The sequence below is a fragment of the Ornithodoros turicata genome, chromosome 2, assembly GCF_037126465.1.
Source record: "Ornithodoros turicata isolate Travis chromosome 2, ASM3712646v1, whole genome shotgun sequence".
Taxonomy (NCBI): Eukaryota; Metazoa; Arthropoda; class Arachnida; order Ixodida; family Argasidae; genus Ornithodoros; species Ornithodoros turicata.
The window spans coordinates 122,079,158-122,089,309 of NC_088202.1; the positions used below are offsets into that span (position 1 = coordinate 122,079,158).

The 10,152-nt window shown below is 47.1% G+C and overlaps 1 protein-coding gene across 1 annotated transcript; it reads left to right on the plus strand.

Moving 5' to 3' along the window:
* Positions 1-8,375: 8,375 nt before the first annotated feature.
* Positions 8,376-9,503, plus strand: LOC135385008 (uncharacterized). Its single transcript, XM_064614186.1, has one exon. The coding sequence runs from the start codon at positions 8,376-8,378 to the stop codon at positions 9,501-9,503; it is 1,128 nt and encodes a 375-aa protein (XP_064470256.1).
* The last annotated feature ends 649 nt before the right edge of the window (positions 9,504-10,152 follow it).

Consider the following 10,152-nt stretch of genomic DNA (forward strand, 5'->3'; position numbering starts at 1 on the left):
CTGTTATCCGGAATTCGTTATCTACGAGGGGTGTTCCGGGACTTTTCATTTTTCGCAAAAGTAAAATGAACTTACAGGCGAGAAATTAGTTTTATTTTTCAACGTAATCTCCAGTTGCACTAATGCATTTGTCCCAGCGTTTCACGAGGGCTTGGATGACAGCAGCGTAGAAATCCTTACCGGCGCGTAACAGCCGTGATCGGACCGCATTCTTGACCTCGTCTTCGCAGCTGAAGTTGCGGCCCCCAAGGAACGCCTTCAGTGGCCCGAAGACATTGAAATCGCTGGGGACAAGGTCTGGACTGTAAGGGGGATGTGGCAGCAACCCCCAGCCAAGTTCCTGTAAGGTGCGTGTCGTGAGATGCGCGGCATGCGGGCGTGCATTGTCCTGTAGGAGGAGGACTCCTTTGGTGATGAGGCCCGGCCGCTTTTGCTTCAGCGCCTTATGTCTCAGAAAGCCGTGGCCATGACCTTACCCGCAGACGGGGTGCTTCGGAACTTCTTGGGAGCTGGCGAGCCCGGATGCTTCTCAGGAACTCTGACACTGGGCTCTGAGCTGCCCCGGTCGGGATCGTGCTGCACTGATGTACGGCCGTCTCGGCACCGTCTGCACCACTCAAACGCTTTGCTACGGCAAGTGTATCGTGGCCATACTGAGGCTGAAGTCTTCTCTGAATTTCAGATGACTTTACGCCTTCATTTATGAGAAAGTTCATGACAATTCGCTGTTCGATGTGCGCGCTCACCTCGTTGTCGGCCATCTTGTCCAGCACGTGCCTTCTGTTTTGCACAACCTTTGGAGCGCCACGTGGTGAACGCGGAGGCCTGTCGCGTGTGAAAATGACGAAAAAGGAGTAGCGCGAGCCATTTGTACACTCAGGAGACAGAAAGTCCCGGTTTGACTTGAACACCCCTCGTATATCCTGACAGTAAGTACGAGAACCAATCTTCCAGAACCAAGGTCATTCTGATTCGCTTATCTGGAGAAGTGTCAACGTCCTCTATCCCTGGCATATGCTGCTTCGCATTGTTCCGGAAAAGGGTCACATCTCACCCGGGGCATTTTGTACTGTTTGACTCCCCTTTCTTTAGAGGTCACTCCGGGAGGGCCTTGATATTCCCGATTGTATTGCTGACTGTAGGGTGGGACAAGCAAAAGGTTGCCCACATCATATTTCATCCCCGATTGTGAAATCCCCGACCTCGAAATTAACATTCTCGAAACAAGGAAAACCAAGGAGAGTGCTCGATTACTTCATAAAATGATATGCCGTGTTCGAAAACACGACATTACTATTTAGGAGAGAGGTTGAGACTAGGGTTGAGACTTCGCGTTGTGTCTGTCCCTTCGTGTTCCCATGTCTCGGGGTTTTACATTATGTATCACTATTTAGCCGCCTAAATTCGCTGGTTTTCGATGCCTGTCCAAGTCGTTTTAGCGAACGAAAGCCACAGTGTTGCAGCCGTTATGCTTAGCAGGGCGGACACGATGGAGCAGCATGTTGGTTAGTTTATTATTAGGTTAGTCCAAGTTTCCAAGTAGTCCAAGTTAGGCGTTCGTATTAGTCTACGTTCGCCGTTGGCAGTTTTCCGCGCGCGACTGTGGATTTTATAGTCAGATAACGTTTATTTACAGTAGTCTATTTTGCAACGGGGATTTCGATCACTTTATTCTGAGGTACACCCGTCATTCCCTTTTGGCGTGCGCGGGCACGCGGTAGTTGTTAGACGATAAGCGGAAGAGGTGCCCTGTATCCACCGGGCGCAAGAAATCCACATGCGAATGTCCATGTCCAGGCCCTCCGAAAGTATCGCCTGTTTTTTGGGCTATGCCAATGACATTTGCAAAAAGACAAACAACCATCTTTCTGAGTCATTTCTATTTCTTGAACGGCAGGGTCACGCAGCGGGTGCTGTGGCTGTGATCAAAATCCTGTCAGACGCGTGCCTACTAATTTCACTCAGCTCATTTCGTATGAATTCTTAAAAAAATGACGATCTCTTCCTTGTTTCCTTTTCTGGAGCTATAAATAGGACTCCCAAATTTTTCAGGTTTCCCCGGAAATTACTTGGTTCGGCTATCCGGAAATTCGTTATCCCGACGAAAAGAGACGACTCCCGAGGTGTTCAGATAATCGAGAAATGAATGTGTATGCGTGGCGGTGCATGAAGAATGTGACAAAAGCTGTTCCGATGGAAGAAACCTCCAGGGATTTAACAACCGAAAAAAGAAAGAAAAAAGAAAAAGCCTCTGTCAAAGTAATCTTATAATGATGGCTTGATTGGACAAATCACTGGGATAATTAAGGTGGGCATAAGCGAGTAGGGAGCAGTATGCACATCTGTGCATAATCTGTTCAGTAATATCATAATGTTCATAATCATAACCTGTTCAGTAATCCGTAATATGACTTATCCGAAATTTTTTTAGATTAGCCCATGCTTACTTTATTTACAATTAGTCACCATTACCCTGAAGTAGTCTCCTTGCGACAATACAGCGACTCTAATGCCACTGCTGTGTGTCACCCTGCTATGTGTACCCTCCGAGAATCGGTCATTACTGGTCCCGTGCTGAATGGAAAAGCTCCCCCCCCCCCCATTAGATTCAGTTTTAATTATTAAAAGAAAAGAGAGAGAGAGAGAGGGCCATGGAGGCGTTTTTGCGTTAGGCTCCGGAATTTTCGAAACAACTTTTCCTACATTCCGTATCCTCGTACTCTGCCGAATCTAAAGCAAAACTGTTTTAATGCGTTTTCCCGGCATATGTCGACACAGAACCCAGCGTATAATATTATTCCCCTCTACTGTACTCGTATGGTAGAGATAATTTGAATATTCCAGGTACAAAAAAATATATATAAAAATCAACGTCGGTTACGACTCCTGTAACGCGAATTCCAGCGTCACCTGTATAATAATAATTCGGTGCATTACGTCACGAGACAACTGCGACGTTAGCTGTGTGTGGTTGAGCGAGGATGCATTAAAGTTTGTGCACAAGTGTTTACTTTAGTTTGATGACCAGAGGTCGGCACTTGCGACTCATCTTTAGCTCAGCTCCCTGTTTGCTCAATCACTTCTAGCTCTGTTCACCGTTTGCTCACTCATGCTCTACTCATTCGTCACATTGAGCATGAGTGAGCATGAACGAGCGTGCTCATGAGTGTGAATTTTGTCAGGTATGCCAAGTTACACACGTTACACCCCTGGGCGTACCGAGCGAGGGGCAAGGGGGAGGGGAACTCCAAGAACCTGGAAATCCAAGGTCGCTCGTGAAAAGTGCGTTCTTTAGTCATAGGACGTAATGATTATTCTCAGATGTCATCATAGGAACCTCTGAACACCCACACAGTGCGCAACGTCCGCCTCCAGAAAAATATGTGGTGGAGGGGTGGGGGTTTGCACTCTTAGCCACCGTCCCTGGAAGCGCTTTGCCCCCCCGCCCCTCCCTGAAAAAAATCCTAGGAACGCCCATGACCGAAACTGCTTTCACGTGCCGCCGCGTGACGATTGAAGCGCGCCAAGCTTAAAATTAACGGTAAGGCTTGCTATGTGCGATGCTCAACTTTCGTTGTTCCGTAACGAGGGATAAGTGCACAGCAGCTGAACGGGTTGTCCTCCCGCAGCTCTGTAGCAGCAGTTCCATTACCGGAAACAGTAACGGTAACGAAATTGAAAGGCTGGTATCAGAAACGGATAACGGTAACAAAAATACGTCCGTTACCCTTCCCTGGTGGTGCACTCCTTTTTACATATCCTGTCCGCGCGCAGAAGCCGCCGGGTTACTGATATTTCTATCAGCATGCATGTCGGCATCTATATCGGTGTAATGTCGATATTCATATCAATGTTTTTATCGATAAATATCGATATCATAAAAGTATCGATAACATCGCAGGCATAAAATAGCAATAATATGGATAAGAATATAAATATCGTTCCACCCCTACGTCATGGCCTCCTCACCACGCGCCCTCGCCCAATTCGTTTTTTTTTTTTTCGCTTTCCTTTTGCGTCGCAGCTTGCGACGTTTTGTGCGGAGCACGCAGGTTATGCGCAGGTCACGGAACTAGCAATATGTCTGCGTATAATAACTGCCGCTGTAAAAACAGATCTTGATCAGAGCTGTACGTAACGCGTTACAAGTAACACTTTACTCTTTCTGGTAACTAAGTAACGACGAAGTTACTTTGCAAAAAATGTAACTAGCAACGTACTTAGTTACAAAATTGGTAACGCGTTACTGCAAGCCAGTGATGGCCAGTAGTTAACTACATGTAGTTAAACTACTAGTTAAACTACCTGATTGTAGTTAAAAAGTAGTTATCAACTACTTGCAGAAATGTAGTGGCAACTACTAGTTAAACTACTATTTTAAGTAGTTAACTACAGTAGTTAGGTTACTGAAGGCGCCAACTACTTCCGATTTTGCAGCAACCTTTACCGCACGATTGTGCTTCCGACTTTTACATTGAGCTACTTGTTTGATGAGAACGGAGGTGCAGAGCAATTGTGTCGTGCATGTGTACAAATCTTCACTTTTAATGCTTTAAAACAGGTTGTTGAACGTACACCATAGCTGATCTGTTCTGTTTCCCACCACTGTACTAACGCACATGCTTTATCTGTTGTTTTTTGTAACGTCCGCAGTTTGATTCCAAAGCGTAAGGATTTGTGTAGTTTGTTGCAATCCTGTGAATGTGACCCTGTTGCACTTACTGAAACTTGGTTATCGCCAGATATAAGAGGCAGTGAGCTGTTACCAGAATGTCCTGGCTTTACCTTCTATCGCTGTGATGCATTCATCCCAGAATTACACAAATCACTACATCATATAGTTCACAAATTCAAAGGTTATTCTTCTTGGTGATTTCAACTACCCCTCAATTATTTGGAGATCCACCTCAGCCTCTGGCAGTGAAGAACGTTCTTTCATTGATTTGTGTCAAGTGTTTGCCCTTCATCAGGTGGTTCATGAACCCACCCGTGTAACTCCCACCTCATCAAACATCCTAGACCTAATCCTCACTAACGACCCAGATATAGTAGGTTCTGTACTTTCTCCATGCGCCTTGAGTGACAACAAAGTACTACACTTTACAATATCTGTCCCCAGCGTGCCCCGTCGTTCCTCGTGCAAACGCATAAGAATATACGATAAGGGTAACTACGACCAAATAAATTCTGAATTATCTAATTACTTTGCTAACTTTCTCGCTAATTTTGAAGTACGGACAGTCGAGGAAAACTGGCATTTATACAAATCCAAGATTAATGCACTTATTGAAGCCTATATACTCTCCATTCTCATCAAGACACATTGTCATGCCCCCTGGTACAATCATAAAATCAAACTGCTCGCCCGTAAAAAGAAACGTCTCTACAGGCTTGCTAAGCGCTCTAAGTCTGCATCATCACTGCTAAAATATCAAGAGTGCACCCGGAAATACAAATCATTGGTGACTTCTTCGAAACGCATGTTCTATAGCGAGGGCCTCGTTAACCTCTTGCAGCACAACCCCAAAGCATTCTACAAAGTTATAAACCCAAAATCTCCATCGGTAAACATCCAACTGAAAGATCGTGATGGTAATTTTGTTAGAGATAACAATTGTTCTCTTATCTTCAATAACGCATTTGCAAGCGTGTTCACCAACGAAGACACAACTCCCCCTGCCGCGCCTCCCACATCCATCTTCAATAGCATGTCACCGATAGCGATATCTCCTGCTAGCATTGAAAAGATTATCTCTTCCATCAAGGTTTCCTCCTCTGCTGGTTTCGATGGAATAAACAGCAAAATTCTTAGAAACACAAAGGCTCACTCGAGCAGATTTCTTGCTGCAATATTCCAATAATCACTTAATAGTCCATAGATGGGTAGAAATCCAGCGAACCGGTAGAGATGTAGGAAGGGAATTGCCTCAGCACAGAAGCCGCCGATATTTCGAACAGAGACTGTTCTTCTTCTGGGCACCGTTCTCATCATTGGCCTGGATTAAAGGGACAATTCGCATGAACCTTTAAACACGTCACACCTAACCATTTAAATACCATGCCAATGATGAGGACGGTGCCCAGAAAAAGAACAGTCTCTGTTCAAAATATCGGCGGCTTCTGTCCTGAGGCAACTCCCTTCCTACTTAGTAGTTCAGTTCTGCCAGAAGACTGGCGTGGAGGAATGATAACACCAGTGCATAAAAATGGTGTCACTCATTCACCGCTGAACTATAGACCAATCTCCATTACCAGCGTGCCCTGCAAAATCATGGAACACATTATATATTCGCAGGTAATCAACTTCCTAGAGTCAAATGCTTACTTTTCCCCCTGCCAGCATGGCTTCCGTAAAAATTTCTCGTGTGAAACACAACTAGCTGGTTTTATCCACGATCTCCACTCAAATATGGACAGTTCTACTCAAACAGATGCCGTGTTCCTGGACTTTGCTAAAGCCTTTGATTCTGTACCGCACGCTAGATTCATGGTAAAACTCTCACAACTAGGCCTTGATGCACATGTTCTCTCCTGGATTCATATGTTCTTAACTGACCGCCTCCAGTCCACTTTCGTGAACAACCATTCCTCGTCCTTTTGTCACGTATCATCTGGTGTCCCCCAGGGTATGGCCTTTGGGGTATGTGAATAAATAAATAAATATTGCTTGTCTAGTGAAGCATCATTTGCTGTGAAGTAATTCTGCAATTTAGTTTATCGCGTAGGCACAGAAAGAATTTCGCCGCAAGTTTTGTATTTGACGATCGTAGCCAAAGTTTATCATTGCTTGTGATTCATATTTAGGTGTCGAAGAACACTACAAGGGATTGGTGTTGATGGGCAACGTTAAGTAGTTATAGATGTAGTTAAACTACATTGCAGTAGTTAAAGAAGTAGTTTTAACTACTCCCCTGAAAAGTAGTTGAACTACTAGTTAAACTACTCAATCGCAAAGTAGTTAGTAGTTATAGTTAAACTACTGTAGAAGTAGTTAGTGGCCATCACTGCTGCAAGCTACTCGTCCCTTCTCTGTTTTTGTTTTCCTCACTGCCATCAACTAGGGCTGCTAGCGGTCGGTTTTCCCGCACTCATGACGGCATTCCACGCTGTTCATGCGTGAGGTTGATGCGTGAGGTTTGGACACCTCATGGAAGACAAGGAGCTCCTCCTTGCTGCGGCTGTCATTCCGCGTTTCAAGGTTCCTGGCCGACCGACACTACCCGCCGAGAGATTGTAACTGAGATGCTGAAAAAAGAGTTGTGTGACGTCAGCACGCCAGCAACGAGAACACCAACGACCACACCGAGCTCTAGCGCAGATGACTTCGCATTCACACGTCAGAGTCGTATGATTGAAACTGCCGAAGACTTCGAGCTCACGAGGTTCTTGCGCATCGAGGAGGACCACCCCTTGTCGAGGATGAAAGAAAACTTCCCTCACTTCCACAAACTGTTCCTCAGGGTGAATGGCGCGGTCACTTCGAGCGCATCAGTGTAGCGGCTCTTCAGCTCGGCTGACATATTTACAAGGAAGCGAACTATCTTATCAGATGCCAGTTTCGAGTACCAGTTGCTATTGAAATGCAATTCATGGATGACGTGAGGAAAATAAAGCAGCTCATGCCTTCGTACTTCTGCTGTTTTTCTGTATTTCTGCTGCAAATGTAACGTATAAAAGTAACTCGTTACTTCCGAGTAACGAGAACGCGTTCCTTTTATTTCTTAGTAATGAGTAACGTACTTAGTTACTTTTTTCCGAAGGAACGAGTAACGTATTCAGTTACTTTTTTTGGGTAACGTGTACAGATCTGATCTTGACTATGCAACACTGGTGGGCAGCTGCGAGCCTCACGATCGCACAAAACAAAACGAAATCAAATTATTTTGATGATGATAATTCGTTAGTTTCATCGCCACCGGTGATACTCTACCCCACTGCCCGCGATGATTCGAGAAAATGCAACGACGAGCCTTACAGTGAGGACCGAAGTCCAATGATGCCCAGAAAGCTTAGCAGTGCTCTCAGGGCGGAGAGCTGGTGCGCTGGCTTTGATCATGAAACATGTAGTTTTGTCGAGAGTCCGGCTGATTTAGCTGATTTAGAGGCATTGTGAGCGTGGTAATTGTAGTGCACTGCCATCTGTGCGTGGATCTGTGCATCCTCGTGGCTTATCTCTTATCGCAAAGAGAGCGTGATTGTATGAAGGACACGTGCACGTGTATACCTACTTAAGAGCAATAAAGACTTGGTACGGGGCTTTTACCCAGACAGAACGTGGTGTCTGGCTGAACACACAACATGGTGTCAGGAGTGGTGGCCCCAAACGCTACGTGCCTCGCTCTGCTTCGGTTGAAGTAACTACGACTACTGATAGCATGCCTGACAACGAGGAGGGGGCTGCTATGTCTTCTACCAGTGGGACCGGCTGCTTGAGCGTCCCCGGTGCCGCGGCCCTTCTCCCGCCGCCACCTTTCGACTTCAGTAACACCGGAGAGTGGCCATCGTGGATTCAGTGTTTTGAGGATTATATGTTCGCGGCTGGATTATATCAGGCGCAGGAAGAAGTCAAGGTACGGACACTCCTCTATTGCATGGGCCCCAAAGCGAGAACAATCCTTGTGTCGACTTGTAAAGAAGAGGGAGTACCGAAAACGTTTCAGCAAGTGAAGAGTACTTTGGACGACTATTTCATTCATCCAGTCAATGAAGTTTATGAGAGCGCTCGCTTTCATAGAAGAGCCCAGGCGGCAGAAGAAACGGTGGACGAATTTTATACGGCACTGTGTAACATGGTGAAGAAATGCAATTATCGCTCAGCTGAGGTGCAAGAGCGGCTGGTGCGGGACCGATTTGTTGTCGGGCTGCGGGACTCTCCACTGTCGGATCTATTGTGTCGCATCCCAAAGCTGACGCTGGCGGAAGCCCTGATTCAAGTACGTCAGTACGAAGACGCTGAAAAAGAGAAGCGAGCAAGGGAAAACCAAGGCCAGAGCCGCCACGAGGAACCAAATGTGCTTAACATAGATGCTACAGACGTTACAAGGTTACCGGGAGAGAGGAAGCGAGAAGGGTCATGCCAATATTGTGGACGTGGACAACATCGACGGCTCGACTGCCCTGCGAGGAGAGCGGTATGCCATTATTGTAAAAAGATGGGACACTTTCGCGAGGTGTGCCGGGCTAGGAAGAAGTCTAAGAACGCAACATTGGATACGCCCCATTTAGAAGAGGTGGAGGACCGTACGGACAGAGCAAGGTTCACTAGACTAGCAGTTAACGGACACTGGGTCCGGTTTAAGATAGACTCGGGAGCGGAAGTTACGGTAGTACCAGAGGACCTCCCGTGGGTGCCTGAGCTCTTGGATCCAGAAGATGTCAGCCTTACGGGCCCCGGAGGTCAGGCGCTTCAGATTCGTGGCTCCTTTTCGGCGACGCTTACCTGGAAGGATAGGACAGCGCAGCAGAGGGTGTACGTCTTGTCTTCACTGTCGACGCCACTTTAGGGACTTCCGGCTGTAGCTGACGACGATGCTAGGCCACGCCCTCGTGACCAGCCAAGCTCGTCTTGCACGCATCATCTTCACCCGCGTTCATTCTAGTCGCGCTCTTGCCCAGTAAACTGGCTATTCCTCCTGCTGCCTGTCTTCGACTCTTTTCTTCACGTCGCGACAACTGGTGACCCGAAGACTATATGCACCAACCTTCCGCGCATCCAGACGACCCAGGCATGCCTACCCTTCGATCTGGCACCAACACTTCGCCTGGCACTTCGGCAGCGGCCGTTACCCATGAAGACCCGACCGTTTCCCTCCGCCTCCCACCATTTTGGAGTCAAGACCCGGAACTTTGGTTTGCGCAGGCTGAGCGCCAATTCGACGCCCGACATATCACAGCGCAGACGTCCAGATTTGGCCACGCCGTTAGCGCCCTTCCAGTCGAAATCGCTGCTGAGATCCGTGATCTCATTCTCAGTCCACCAGCGCAAGCTCCGTATGACACGCTAAAGCGCGAGCTCCTTGATCGAACAGCGCTCTCCATCCATCGCCGCTTACAACAACTGCTGGGCGCAGAGGAACTTGGCGACCAAAAGCCTTCACAGTTACTTCGCCGTATGAGGCAGCTTACGGGAAGCACACCTGTTGACCCGGCTAT